This window comes from Aspergillus tanneri (assembly GCF_003426965.1).
Source record: "Aspergillus tanneri strain NIH1004 chromosome Unknown AapTan_11_pilon_pilon_pilon, whole genome shotgun sequence".
NCBI classification, from domain to species: domain Eukaryota; kingdom Fungi; phylum Ascomycota; class Eurotiomycetes; order Eurotiales; family Aspergillaceae; genus Aspergillus; species Aspergillus tanneri.
In genome coordinates this window covers 60586-75096 of record NW_022984638.1, presented here as the reverse complement: position 1 = coordinate 75096, position 14511 = coordinate 60586, and the positions used below count along the sequence as shown (strand labels likewise).

At 45.5% G+C, this 14511-nt stretch overlaps 5 protein-coding genes across 5 annotated transcripts; 2 read left to right on the top strand and 3 right to left on the bottom strand.

The window, feature by feature from the left end:
* Positions 1-3229: 3229 nt before the first annotated feature.
* On the top strand, positions 3230-3734 carry ATNIH1004_002013 (uncharacterized protein; the record flags this gene model as incomplete). Its single annotated transcript, XM_033566708.1, has 3 exons — positions 3230-3363; positions 3415-3539; positions 3646-3734. 3 exons carry the CDS (start codon positions 3230-3232, stop codon positions 3732-3734), a joined length of 348 nt encoding a protein of 115 aa, XP_033420707.1.
* A 1320-nt stretch (positions 3735-5054) lies between these two features.
* On the bottom strand, positions 5055-5372 carry ATNIH1004_002012 (uncharacterized protein; the record flags this gene model as incomplete). Its single annotated transcript, XM_033566707.1, has 1 exon — positions 5055-5372. The coding sequence occupies one exon, from the start codon at positions 5370-5372 to the stop codon at positions 5055-5057; it is 318 nt and encodes a 105-aa protein (XP_033420706.1).
* A 2235-nt stretch (positions 5373-7607) lies between these two features.
* Positions 7608-8551, top strand: CAS41_1 (solute carrier 35 member; the record flags this gene model as incomplete). Its single annotated transcript, XM_033566706.1, has 7 exons — positions 7608-7699; positions 7768-7835; positions 7898-7903; positions 7998-8064; positions 8119-8218; positions 8268-8418; positions 8478-8551. 7 exons carry the CDS (start codon positions 7608-7610, stop codon positions 8549-8551), a joined length of 558 nt encoding a protein of 185 aa, XP_033420705.1.
* A 786-nt stretch (positions 8552-9337) lies between these two features.
* On the bottom strand, positions 9338-11104 carry ATNIH1004_002010 (cytochrome P450; the record flags this gene model as incomplete). The annotated part of the gene is made up of 5 exons (XM_033566705.1): positions 9338-9532; positions 9570-9697; positions 9753-10351; positions 10662-10777; positions 10829-11104. 5 exons carry the CDS (start codon positions 11102-11104, stop codon positions 9338-9340), a joined length of 1314 nt encoding a protein of 437 aa, XP_033420704.1.
* Positions 11105-12525: 1421 nt separating this feature from the next.
* ATNIH1004_002009 (uncharacterized protein) lies at positions 12526-13634 on the bottom strand (the record flags this gene model as incomplete). The annotated part of the gene is made up of 3 exons (XM_033566704.1): positions 12526-13010; positions 13065-13378; positions 13519-13634. 3 exons carry the CDS (start codon positions 13632-13634, stop codon positions 12526-12528), a joined length of 915 nt encoding a protein of 304 aa, XP_033420703.1.
* Positions 13635-14511: the final 877 nt, after the last annotated feature.

The window sequence follows — 14511 nt, the reverse complement described above, 5'->3', positions numbered from 1 at the left end:
AGTCCGCTACCAGTCCTGTTGTAGCCATCCGCAGTCACAGTATAGCCGGATCTGATGTTTTGCACCTGAAATGTATTCGTTTTCGACCAGAAAGGTACCTTCCAAGAGAGAGTAGCGATGCAGTCATCATCTAGATCAGTAAGATCAAGGGTACCTTTTGTATCAGTAGGTTCCGAGTCGCGGCCGCAGAAATTCACGGTGAATTCGTCATTGCTCTTGATCTCTGTGTCATTAAGATCACGGGGAGGGATTTCCTTCTTTGTCGCCCGCCTCGTGAAATTTTCCGCTGTGATTTTAACATGTTAAAAGGCAAGCCCCAGTGCTGGGTAGTAATGGAAGGTGCTACATACGGCTGTGCATCTGCCCTCGCGATCAGGATGCTCTCGCCATTATTGTTCACAATTTGATCGTGCCATCTTGTGCGTACATTTTGATGGGTAGCCTCGGGTTCTGGGTAATACCGAGCAATACTAGCTACCGCAGCGAGATGACAAGAATGTATAAAGGGCACCGTAGACTTACTTATATTAAGGTCAAACTGTGAATGCTCCAGCAAACAATTACCGAGCAAAGGCTGACCAGCTACTATTATAAGTTCGACAATATTCTGACAGAGGAGCCATAGTGCAATGGAACTGTTGGCATCATGCAAGGAGACAGAAAGTGGAGTACGATTCGATGAGTTTGTAGTGCCACTGGGGTACTATGGAAGCCCACCATTTATTCAAGAGGTGACGCCATGTATGATAACTTGACACCTGCTCTCCATGGCAGTTTCTTTGGAGGTAGAAAGTAAGCCTGCGTTTAATGCACGAGGGCTTTCCCCGCGCTAGCTGATCAGATTAAATCGAGGAGTACCCACCGGTTGTTTGCCGCCTATGTGAGGACACCGACAATCTACAACTCAGGGACGCTGGATCAATCGCGGGTGCCGGGATGCGCGGTCAAGAGTTAAACTTCTATTGCTAAAGCTCTGCTCCCAAAGCGGCCAATATTCCCTTGAAGTTAGCAATACCATGGGTAAGTCTTATGTAGATCGCTTCCGTTCGCATGTACACTTATCCTTGCGTGTGTTCTTATAGTATCAGAAGCAATCAAGCCTCAAGTATAAGATAATTCACAAGATACTACGAAGGCCTATTCCTGACATTAAGACGATCGTAATCGGCTACCTACCTAACAAAGAAGGTTTAACTTATTTGTAGCGTGTTTGCCTTGACATCATCACTGGCGTTATGCAGCAGATAGAGCAGATGCATCACGGCACCTGACGCTAAAAGCATTCGCTAAAAGGTCTCGGCTGAGTATAGTTGTAAAGTCAACTAATTCATAGCTGCATTCATACTAAGTGGTGACGCAGTACATCGAAAACTAGAATATGACATAGACCATCTAAACCACAAAGCTCTCTGTGACTAGCCAAAATGTGGAATCCGTAACCGCAAGCGGTTTCTTACCCTAACTACTGTGCCTATTCGGTTAGTATTTTCATTTGGTAAGCCATGGATCTTGCACAGTACCCCATGCAGAATCAGCCAATTAATAGCTGCATTAGTACTAGGTGGTGATGCAATACATCGAAGACGAGAATATGTCGTGACACAACTATCTACATTGCAAAGCTCCCTGTGGCTAGCCATAATGCCAATTCGGTTCATATTAGAATGTCTTTCATTATTTTAATTACTGTAAAATATCTTCCTTTTTGTGTATGCGCCTATGTTGATAGCTAGGTGGTAGTCCCAGCCCGAATTCCATCCCAGTAACCTGGTAGTAAATTGCTATATTCATGATTTCGGTCTCCTAGCTTTTTCAATGCTTACATGGCAAATGGTGGGTAGCTAGTCTTCACACTGTTAGTCCTGTGGCAACCGGCGCAGTGACGGTTTGCGCAGACGGTTTGCCATGTCAGTTTGCTTGTTCGTTATATGTTCTATCTACTATGTTTGGTCGTGGGGGAACGATGGAGCGTGGTAGTATATGAGGATATCTACCCTATTGCTTATCTCGATCCTCTTCCTTTCCTCTCCATGCTTAGTATTCTCGAAGGTATCGAATAGAGTTGATTTGGTTTCGTTTCCATCTCCGTTTCCTAGGCCATAACAAGTCCTATCTTCTCACTGCTGCATCTTGATACGTCCCTTCGAGACCTGACGCACAATGTAGTGAACTAGCCATCTCCATAGTTTCAGTGTAATGGATCGAATTTCGTGGTTGGTTGGATTACGGGACGACTCCTTTACTCTCCTATCGCGTGTCATGTAAACGGCTCTTTAGAGCCGCTGTAAGGCCTGGCTGACATGTATCTCCGGGAAATGACAATTACTGCCTGAATTTACTCGCCATCCATGTTGTTTCCGCTTTCATCGCTTCAACCCTTCACGAGTCCATGAATCATCAGCCACAATATTAACGGTACTGGGTAGACATCCCGGAGACACCTCTTTGAAATCTAGAATCGAGCGAAAATATTACTCGTACAACATTGTCCGTCTATGTCATGGAGTTGTTTTCTAGTACGAGGGTTTGGCCTGCCAACCTTTAATAAATTTGACTGGGTAAGTTCAAGTTGTTAGTAACTATATGCCGGGCAGCCTCGTCCGGATAAACCAGCCTACTGGGCAACGAATTCCCCATTCCTGTCGGCATTTACGCTGGAGGAAACGGGCGACAACATTGTTTTGGTCTCAGATTCGGCCGAGCCAAGATACTTTGGCAGTAGTCAATTGTAGTTTTGAAGTTGAAAAGCTTTTTTGTTTTAAAAAAAAAAAAAAAAAAAAAAAAAAATTTTCCAAGGGCGATGCAACGGTGGCTTTCGGAAAAGTATTGTTGTAACTACATTCTGAACGTCATCCCATTCTTTCCGAATTAAACAAGGTCAGCCAGCCGCATATTGACGATCAGTATGAATGCTGCAAGCGTGCCTACCTCACTGTGAACGTGGAGGTGAAAGAATGCTTGTGTAACACTAGTCGGGTTGTTATGATAATTAGATTCTAGTAGGTTAGGTCCGCAATGCCAAGAACAGTTCCGCAAACGGGGTAGTATTTCACTCCTAGTCGCTTGAGTCCCTTGTATTAGCCATCACAGGGGATATTTAAAGAGGAACAAGGACCATTTTTACAAGCTTTTGAACCCCCAAGTAAACGCGACATACTATATTCCATAATTTGTATTGGTGCTTATAACAAATCCATTTACTTTGTTCTATTTAAATTTTGCCACTGCGATGGGTTCCGGAGCTTCCACTCAGGGTAACGGGGAAAATCCCGAGATCGTGGCTGAAGCGCAATGGGTCGTTATCCGCGTGAAGAACAAAATCAGGAATCAACCCATATCTGTCAAGAACGCAAAACTCAAGTGGTATGTAATGTTCTAATGTGCCTGTAGCACATACAGTACTAATTCTGCTAGGGGCAAATTCTACGACGGAAACGACCAGGACAATGAGGTTCCTGCCAGCGACATAAACAAGCTTGATATTCAGCCTAACAAAACAGGGAACATTGCTGCGGCTGGCCGCGCGCATGCTGCGTCCGGTACTGAAGGAACTATCGATCTGAAGGATGGTGACACGAAAATATGTACTTTCTACTGGCTCTGCCCATGGGGAAAAAGACCAACGATTTCCAACCCGCGACCTAGAAGAGGACGATTATGGTGTAACTGTGAAAGCTTGGAACCGGAAGAACGGTGCGCTAGGGCATGTGGATGTCATTGTTTCTAAATACTAGAAAGAGCACGAGTAAAAGAGGTGGCACGGTGGTGGCGTGATGCTTTACTCGAACTGACCAGACGCAAGAGAAAATCAAGTATAAGATATTCCCACCGCTTCCGAGTAAAACATTCATTGCAAAATGCAGAGACTCGTTGTGGGTCTTATTAATTAACGCTGTAAGTATTAGGCGGCACCGGAATGCTTCTGGTACTTATTACTGGCTGTCAGCGATCCTGTTATTCCAAGTGAGCCGCGAAGTAGTTTGTCGAACATGGCAAGGACCAATGGCATGCGCGTTATAGGTAACATTAATTCCCTTTATCCTTGAAAGTTTAAGTAGAGTGTGTTAGAAGCTGTGTGTGTAATAGCCTGTATATCGCTGAGGCCAGGGTCAGGGTAAATGAAACCATCCAATCCTGGTGTATGCACAAGCCGGGCTGAATATACTGTAAATCATAATGTTGTGAAAACCTCGATGGGGTTCACGGTGCACAGGGGAAAATGGGGAATAGAGCAGGAGAAGCTATACCAGCTACACGCACGTAGCCTGCTAAGGAGCGTATATATTCAACTAGATATATATCCAACGTCTCAACTAGATGCCACACCCCCTGGTCTTCAACTGGGATAGGGGATTCGGCGATTGACAACGTTGTGCGTAGCCAAGGCCTAGGAAGGAATCGGTCCGAATACCATTTCTTCAACAGATAAATTACCATCTGGCCCTCTTATGAGAGTGTGGAGCAACCTCGACAAAGAAGAGCCGCATAACTCTAGGTGGGTTAGGGCAAGGACGATCGCCAGGTTCCGAACCTAAGCCAGTATGTATGTTTCCGAGATGTCTCACTCTTATCGGAACATTGTCAGATCCAGAGGTGGGTGTCGGAAGCGCATTGACCAGCAATCTGGCGACCGGATGAGGCTACTAAGAATGTTAGGTCGCCCGTTGATAAGGAAAACTTCGCAACACAATCTGTATGATACTGGCCATGGTTTTGAACGTAACGTCCACAAGGGTGCCTTTTCTCCCTATTTGATAATCTTATAAATAGTTCACCTCTCCTCAGAAAAGCCAGATTGGTTGGCGGGAAAAAATGATTAACCTTCTATAGGCTAGCGCAGGAAGCGAAGTGACATTGCCTCAGCAAAACAGAAAGCGCATTTTGGTCTGCAAGATATCGCTTTTCGACGTTGATCAACGCGCTGACTTTTGCCGGTCTTCTGCCTTATTTTTCTGCGTACTGTCTGTTCATTTGGCAGTGCTACTCCCAGAGGGAAGCATTGAGATCTTTTATCATACAACACAACTAAATGAGTCATAGACTTATAGTTATCTTCAACACATCATCATAAACCATGTCTCATGCGCGCTTCGCGAGCTTGGACTCTTCTCCCAGAGGCAGACTTCCCGCTTGCGTTTCTGATTAGGTGAAATTCCCCCTAGTGGTATTCGTCGGGTTTGCAGCGTTGCCCGCTCAAAATCAATAAACGTCACCCGACTACTTTTCTCGTCCCAGATCATATTTCCGGGTATTGGATCACTATGAAGCACGCCTAGATTGTGGATTGCCTGTAAGGACTTCTCAGCTAGTCGAACTACTCGATGGCGATCGAGATCCTGCTGCCTTGCAAGGGTCCTTCCGGCGTAACCCATGAACGTTAGATGAACAATCTCAGTAATACCATTATAAAAAGAATGCGCAGGGAAGTTGTAGGCTACCAAATAGCACTGGCACGGATACCCCTTTGATTGGAAAGAGACGTGAATACACGAGCTCCTCTTACAGTACCAAAACTCATCGGTTTTAAAATAATCATCTTAGGTACAACCAGTACAGAAAATTGCGCATTATTAGCATAAAGGATAAGCTCTGAAAATCAGTTCAGCCTTGGCTGCGGATACAGCATTAACCCTACCCAATTTGTTCTCACGCTAAAAGTGCTGGTGCAGCATTTAGTGCTCGAGCTCGTACGCTGTATCATCTATCTCACCCGCCAGTTAGACTTAGTTAAGTTGCCGTGCATTATCTGTTCCATTAGGCTCCTCCTCCTGCGTAGTTTCCATAAACAGCCTGCTCTGACAAGTCTCACAAATACCAGAGGAATAAACGTTCACTACCTCAGGAGCCGGTGTGGCTATGGGTCGCTATTTCCCCAACCACAGCAGAATCGTGCAAAGAGGTAAAGGTCCCTGAAAGACCAGATATCCGGCTAGCAGGAGCCATGTGCCGGCCGACGTAACTATGTTATAAAAAAAGGTATTTTTTTTACTTTGAGCACCATTTCTACATACCGGCTTTGCACGGCCGGGATTGTCAAGGGTTCGGACTTAGTAAATATCCCCATCCAATGCCGCTATTGTGCATGTTTATATTAGCTGGGTATTAATACTACTATACCTGTTTATAAATGTATATAATTGTATGTAAGTAAACATGTACTGTAAACTTAGTAGCTTAAAAATAAGCTTACAAGATTAAACGAGATTTGGTAGCAGCCGCCAGCCTGGAAAAGAGGAGCGAAAGTCACTGATACGTTTATATTATTATCAGCACCTGACTGCAAATGCTGCTACGGCACAATAATCAGCATATTAGTAGATATATTTACTATAACATATTAATATACATACAGTATAGTATAAGGCATATCTTTATTTTTCTTAAGCAAGCCTGTTTTTTGGTTGCTCTAGCTCACGCTGCACACTTAGTTACTCCCAAACTGTATATTTTACAAGGCTTTTATATAACTTAAGTAAATAATTTTAGTATATATCCCTATAAGGCTAACTATCTTACTAGGTTAAAAGCATATCCTATTAATATAGTACAGTAATTATATAAACATCACCCCGATTAATATTAACTATTTACTGCAGCAATATCCCATGCACAATCACAGAGTCTGTCTATCTCTATTACCAGACTTATTTCCATTAGTTACTAGACGTGGGGATAAGGCCCATTCCCAGACTAAAGATAATTAATTAACTGTAATAGGCGTCTTTCTTGCATATTTCTATTATAGTTATAACTATTCTTCTATGTTAGCCGACATGTGTTCTGTATATATATATATCAGTGATGTTTTTACTTAAAGTAGGGAAGGATTAGATCGCCGCCGGCGTACAACTTAATGGTCCAGCAATTTAAATAAATTGCAGTTTATTAACTTAAACACAGTGTATTGCGCACCAAAGCATATAACTACCCATGACCACGGAGAGATGCTCGCTCGAGAGTTTTGCACTAAGAATGGGACGGAAAGCCAACAAACGGCTTGTGGTGTGATAAGGCATTGGAGACAAAACAAGTCGAGCTATTCCTGGCATTAACATTGAGGCTAATGAAGTCTATGCCTATTTTAATCTACACGGGATAGAGCACTGGGTAAGATCTATGATGTTGGGAATTATTTAGGATGTCTCAGTGGAAATTTCGTGGCTTCTTTGGATGAATCCAGGGTGAAGACCACTGGTCACAAATGCCCTAAGCATAGCCACCTGTTTCTATTCTACTCACTTCGCTGTGCACTGCTATCTGCAAACACATCGAGTAAGCCAGACCAACCACTGCGTTTCGTGGGTCTATATCAACTTTAAAGAGGATGTCGCAGGATGATGAAAAGGGAGATGGGGCTTTCGACCCTGGAATGAATTCAGGGACTGGGCGCTAAACTGCACGAGTTAAGACGTGGTGACGTACTCCAATCCCGGCCATTTTGAAGATCAAACAAGCCTTAGCGGCACCACCGATCCCGGGTTGACGTGTACCTTGCCGATCAGCCTGCTGGGTATAAAATGCTCGTGTCATCTTTACCTGCGATGAGCTGCCTTGCATCTCGCCATCTATTCTGCCCTCCTTATCGACAATCGTCAGATCCGACCACCATGGGTTCGTCGCAGGATGATCGGAAGCTCGAGAGCGGAACCGCTGCCAATGCTCCTCAAAGCAATGTGCTTCATCCCGCGTTCTACATCATGTGCGTGCTCTGGCACCCTCGCCCGATCAGCGAAGCTAGGAATCGGTATACTGAACTAAGGTCACTAGATTGTGGATTGGGCTGAGTTCGAGCGTCATCCTGTTTAATAAATGGGTTCTTGCGAGTGCCAAATTCGGTGAGAACGGTCTACATACTTAATCCCATGTATTGAACCAAGAACTAACTCTACGTTTGTAGATTTCCGTGAGTCCGCTCTGCTGCTACTTGATTAAGCAACTGACCGTCCAGCGCTGTTCTTGACAACATGGCACATGGCTTTCGCAACGGAATGACCCAGGTTCTGCCCATTTCACTTCCACGCTGGACTCGCGACACAAGATCCCTATGACACCAATTAAGTACATGTAGGTAGTATGTTGGCAGGTCACATCCATTGCTGATGTGTGTATACCGAGTAGGAAAGCAATTGTACCAATTGGTCTCATGTTCAGTTTGAGTCTGATTTGTGGCAACCTTGCCTACCTCTATCTGAGTGTATCATTCATTCAGATGCTCAAGGTCAGCCACGAAGTAAATAAAGTAACAAAACAGAAGCTAAGTCCCTCAGGCTACCAATGCTGTCGCCACTCTTCTAGCAACATGGGCATTCGGCATTGCACCGCCCAATCTGCGCACCCTCGGCAACGTCTTCTTAATTGTTGTGGGTGTTGTGATCGCTTCCTTTGGTGAGATCAAGTTCGATGTTTTCGGGTTTCTCAGTACGACCCCTCCCCCTTCTATGGAGATCAGACGCATGTTCACATCTAACACACTGCAGTCCAAATCGGTGGAATCATCTTCGAGGCCCTACGTCTAGTCATGGTCCAGCGTCTTCAGCTCTGCCGAATTTAAAATGGACCCATTGGTATCAGTGTACTACTTCGCGCCTGCATGCGCCGTAGCCAATGGTCTAGTCATGTACTTCATGGAGCTCCCTCGACTAACCATGGGTGATATAAATTCCCTCGGCGTTGTCACTCATCGCAAACGCCCTGGTAGCTTTCCTTCTCAACGTAGCCGTTGTACTCTTGGTAAGAATCACCTAACTCTTTTTATAGACACAGGAACCACCACTAACTCATCCGTTAGATCGGCAAAACCTCCGCCGTCGTCCTTACAATGGCAGGTATCCTCAAGGATATCCTTCTCGTAGTAGCATCCATGGTCATATTCCTGACCCCGTCACTATGCAACAATTCTTCGGGTACTGATTGCTCTGGCTGGATTGGTGTACTACAAGCTGGGTGCGGAGAAAATAAAGTCGCTGACGACGGACGTGCGGTTGCAGATGGTTGATTATCAACGGAATAACCCGGTCAAGAGCAAGTTGGTTGTTTTGGCCGCTGTTGCGTGTGCTGGTCTCTTTGGTTTTGTGTGCTGCGAGCCCTGGGGGTATTTCTGGGTTTGGTGCTATCAGTACTACTGCATAGGTAGTGTTACCGACAATGGACTAGATGTAGGCATTCGCCATCAGGGCCTTATAATAGTGATTCTGTCGCATTCTATGTGCTACTTTAGGATGAGCTAGAGAGTTGTACTAGAATAGAATTTTTTTTGGTTTATTATTATTTTTTCATCCTTCCAGATCGTACTTCATCATTCAACGCCTCCTAACCTCCACCCTCGCCGATGGATCGCTCAACATCTCAAAACCATAATGAACCACGTAAGGCTGATACCCTCCTCCAGTCGAATATCATAATCAAGTAAGATCTTAGCCACCACAATCTTAGCCTCGTTGGCTGCGAGGAATCTCCCAGGACAAATCGACCGTCCGATCCCAAACGCGACATGTTTGGGACTAGTTGACGATAGAACCGCCGTGGTATCGCCCTGCTCTCGCATTTTCAAAAATCTATATCCATCGTACCTCCTCAGGAGAGGGATACGTCTCTGCGTTCGACCAGGTGGTACATTCCACTGCGACGCTGGTGCCGCAGGGAAGAACCATACCGTTCGGGAGAGTGACCTTATTAATAGTTTTGCGCTCAAGGTTCACTAGATAATTAGCCGTCACATTTCAATAGACATAGGGAAAGAGGGAAAGAATCACCTAGAGCACCAGGTTTCAGCCGTTGAGTCTCCTTGATGACACTATCAAGTAGCTTCATCTTGAACAATCCTGCTGTCGTCCATCCACTTTCCCCGACCGCATTCATAATTTCCTCTCGTAGGGTCTGGATCAGCTCCGAATGCATACATATATCCAAGATAGTCTGTTTAATAAGCTCCGTCGTAGTATGCAATGCACCCATTGCCATACCCAACTGCGCAGCTACGGGGTCGAAAGACCGACCTCTGGCTACCTCCTCCATCCATTCGATACTATCGTCGAATTTCAAACTGCAATTTTCGGCATTTGCGGCTTGTTTCATCGCTGCTCGGCTCTCCAAGACAGGGGTGAGGATGTCATGGGCTCGACGGACTTGGTACCGTGCTCTGCGGCATTCGGGTACTACCCAGTGGATGACAGGACGAAGGAAGCCGGGCCAGTGGCGCAGAGCGCGCACGCTGTAGAAGAATGTGAGGGTGTAGTTGACGATAATGTCTTGCCATTCTGGGTTGCGAGATAGCTCAGGTCCGACGAAGATACATGATGATATGCGGGCGATGAAATGGATCATGTCCTGGGGAAGTCTATGGGGTGCCAGTCTGGACAATATTAATAGGAATAAAATCGAGGTATATGGTTAGAGGCATACTAGTGCCCTTCGTCCACGTCTTTTCAAGAATTTCGGATATATTGTCGTGCATAATCCGGCAATCTGTACACTTTAAGTGAAAACCCAGGTAGGTGTGAATGTTGAACATACGACTACTCTGATTCAACTTCGTCTTAACCACGTCAATGAGTATATGACTTGGACCATGGATGGCCCTATTCCCATCCATCCCGGGAATATTAACAAAATACTCCTATCATAATGAGCATGGACAACGCGCCTATATTCATCTCACTCACATCGCGAACAAGCTGAGGATGGTCAAGATCCGACAATTCTTCACCCATAAAGTCCAAGACTCGGGAAGTATAACTCGAGATCCAAGAGTGGTGATGATACGGAACGGGCCGTTGAACTGCATATCATTAGTTCCCGTAGTAATAGCAATAACTAGCATGTACCATACCTTTTTGCTCCCCTCCTGAAGGAGGTTTTTCGCGTCTGAAAGAAATACTGCTCGCGCTTTTTTCTTCCTGAAGTCCCCGGGGTAGGCATTGATGGTTGGAAGGTTGGACGTTTGTAACCACTGCAGTGAGAGGAATAGGACTAGTCCTAGTAGAACTGTGATCGCTCCGTAACCTTTTATTACTCCCTGGGGAATCCCAAAGATGTGGTCTTGTGGGTAGTCGGTGTGTTCAGGGGGTGTGTCAAAGAACAGATCCTCTGGGAGTTCGGGGTCCATATTGTATTGCATAGTCTAAGGAACTAGGATATGACGACCGGTATTTATTTAAAATATTAAAATAGTCAAAGCCACGATTAGATCCAAATCATTTGGAATCCATTAAGGTATGTATTCAACATTACAAGTCATAGGAATTTTTAATTTTGCCCATTCTGTCTGCAAGGGATGGATGCTCAACCGATATATTCTTTCATTATTCATGATACTAAACCCGTTCGGGACCCCGCGGAGTTACGAGAACCGTAAGGCAAATCATGTGAAATTCTGGTTCACGGAGTGAGAAAATAATAATAACAAAAAAAAATAAGAATAAAAAAAAACTCACAGAAGGCTCAGTAGGGTTGGCTAGAGTACGGAGCTATGTTGTAGTAGATTGGGTTATGCAGTTCAAATGCTGAAGACCGTAAATATATAGCCCGTATACTGACCTGCATAATTAGTCAGTGGCTTGGTCTTAGAATTTTGTAGGTTTAATTAGATTAAAATGATAATAGCCGTGGAACTAATGCTCTTAGCTTTATCAGACTAGCTAAGTCCAATAAAATAAAAATAAATAAGCTTAGTCTTCTATAACTAACCATTGACAATCCATACCAAACTGACAACTGATTGGAATGATGCATGATCAGATGAACGAAACTACCACCTGACCAACCAACTCAGATGACACCCGCAGATGACTTCTAGAACCCATCTAATATATAAACAAGGCGAGATGACTCGACAATACGCCCCCACTCATAACCACCATACCCATCATGAAGCCAGTCTATATCGTAACACTTTGCCTTCCCCTTGTATCGACCTGGGTGCTCGATCACCGCCAAACAAGATGTATAAACCCCGTCCCTACCTGAATCATGGATCTGACCAGCGCAGCCGCAGCAGGGATGTCGAAAAAGACCCCGTGGTTCACGCTCTGGATATGGGCCAGACGGCTCTCGAGGCAGATAATACCCGTGTGTTGAATATACTCAACTGTTGCTGGAGAGGATCTGAGCTGCTGACTCTAATAAGGCTGTTATACATGCTCACCGCCTTGCTCTCATGCTGTCTGCTGTCATGGGAATTACCCACAGTGCTGTTCAGATGGGGTTTACTGTTATTGCTGCGTGGATTGATTTTATTTCTTCAAATAAGTAGCATTATATAGCGGGCTGTTCATGCTTTTACACATGGAGATAATATCCTCCGGTATGAACACCCTCAGGATATCAAGCAGTCTAGATAAAGGAATCCAGTCCATTGTTCCATGTATAGTTTGCACCGCACGTCCGCTATATAAGACTCGAACGTACAGTTCCGACGTCGATGTCTCCCTGTGGAAAGTCAGTACCTGGAAGAAAAAAGAGGTATAATCGAAACATACCAAACTTCTATAGCGATATTTGACGCCATACCAGGCCACCTAAGTGCGTTTACTCCCAACGCACCCAAAATAGGACCCACATCCCCATCATGAACAAAAAAGTATGGCTATACACCAGTTCGGAATTCCGCCGCTGCACCACCTCCAGCTTCCGCACTATCTCACCGATGAACAGCCCCTCTACAAGCTGGATATATCTCGTCGCGTTGGCATTATATCGCCACCAGTAATTCCATTCCCAGTCACCGGCACGGAAGACCGTGTACGCATCGTCCATTGTTGCGCATCCAGAGCCGTCCAACTGACAGGGCAGCTCGTATCCATTACAAAGACGTGCCTGAAAGTTATCGGCGAAGTGATCGAAGGTAGACATCCAGCTTGATGTATTGGCATCAAAGAGCACAGCGAGACGATTCCGCAGCGACTGCGTCACAGACAGATGCTCCTTCCATTCCGGGGACGATTGATCGTTGACAGCAGTGAACTCTGCGCAGCACAGGGAAACCCACGATCGACCGTGTCGATACCAGAGGCCTGCTGATGTAGCGAGATAGAACCTTTATGGTGTGGCCAGATCCCACGAAGGACTCCACCCGCGGAGCTCTGCGTTAATGGTGAGGAACTGGTGCGTAGCCAGATTTTTGTCCGTGTGATGGTTCAGCGACGATGGGATCAAGCCTAGCTTGTCGCCGTAGACGGCGCGAAGATCCCGACCGTGTTGATAGCCATCAAGCAGGCCCCCGATGGTGAGTTGGGGGTATTGGCATGACCCGTTAACGTACGAGTCTAAGAATGGATTGGTAGGGTCTGAGTAGGCCTGCCCGTAGACCTGCGCAGGGGAAACACCATGAGCTGGAGCGGCGTACAGATGAGCGTGGACTTTGTCGCAGCCAGGGCTGGTTCTGTGGTAATTAGTGAATGTTTTGTCTAAGATATGGAGAAAATACCTCGCCGCCAGGCAGGATATTGTACGGTGTGCGACGTTGGTGACGTTGCAGATACCCAGATAGACCAGACGCGCCGAGACGGAGTTGTTCGCGACCGGACTTGGCAGAGAGTAGGTTTCTGCGCGTGGATGGGGCATGGAGCAGTAATTGTAGACATCGTCATGCGAGTGTGGGCTGGCATGATCCTCAGGCGCGGTGTAGATGCCACCATACGGTCCTAGCGAGGTGTCGGTGATGTAGGTGGTGTGGTTCAGAGGGGATAAAAGGTATCCCTGGAAGCTAGAGCTGGCCTCGAGGCCAAAAGGCAAGAAAGAGAGAAAACATGTCCACCAAGCCCTGATAGATGGAAGACATGGCAGATGTCCCCGTTTTATCTGGATATCATCCTCTAGACTGCCTACTTCGGAGTTTGTCGACGGTAAAGGAGGCGATGTGACTGGGGACACTAGTCCGGGACTTTCACCACTGACGCGACAAGCCGTCCCACGGGGTTGCCAAACAGACGCGATATCTGGAAGCGAGGCGCTGAGTTCATCCACACCGTATATTATTATAAGACAAAGATCCATGATAAATTAGTATCCATCTGAATCTACACCGTGCATGGTATGTCCATGTGGAACATCACCAATCCCCGCATATCCTCTCGCCGATGGTCGGTCAACTGTCCGGACTGGGATGCCCCGGATTCATTTCATTCTATAGTTATAGTAAGTGTCTACAGAAAACCCAGAAAAATTGCCTAAAAAGAGCAACTAGACTATATATATGGAAAGTTTATAATAGTAGATGTCAAGACAAGACCATTCAACCAACTGAAAACCAGGCTCCTAGTGAAGCCATAATAGATAGTCATATAGGAAGCTTCAACAATAAATGTACATAGTCTTTAAAAAGACAAGCTTGTCTAAGTTATCTCTTGAAGCATTGGTAGGAGCTGGTCGTGTATAATGCCTTTCAGTGTATCTGAATACTTAGACAATATAATTAGACCAAATACAAAATTAGTGTTAATACAGATCTGTTGGTGCTTTTTGTAGACAAATGTTGTTATGCTGTAACTCCCAAAGTTTCTTTACCCGACCATC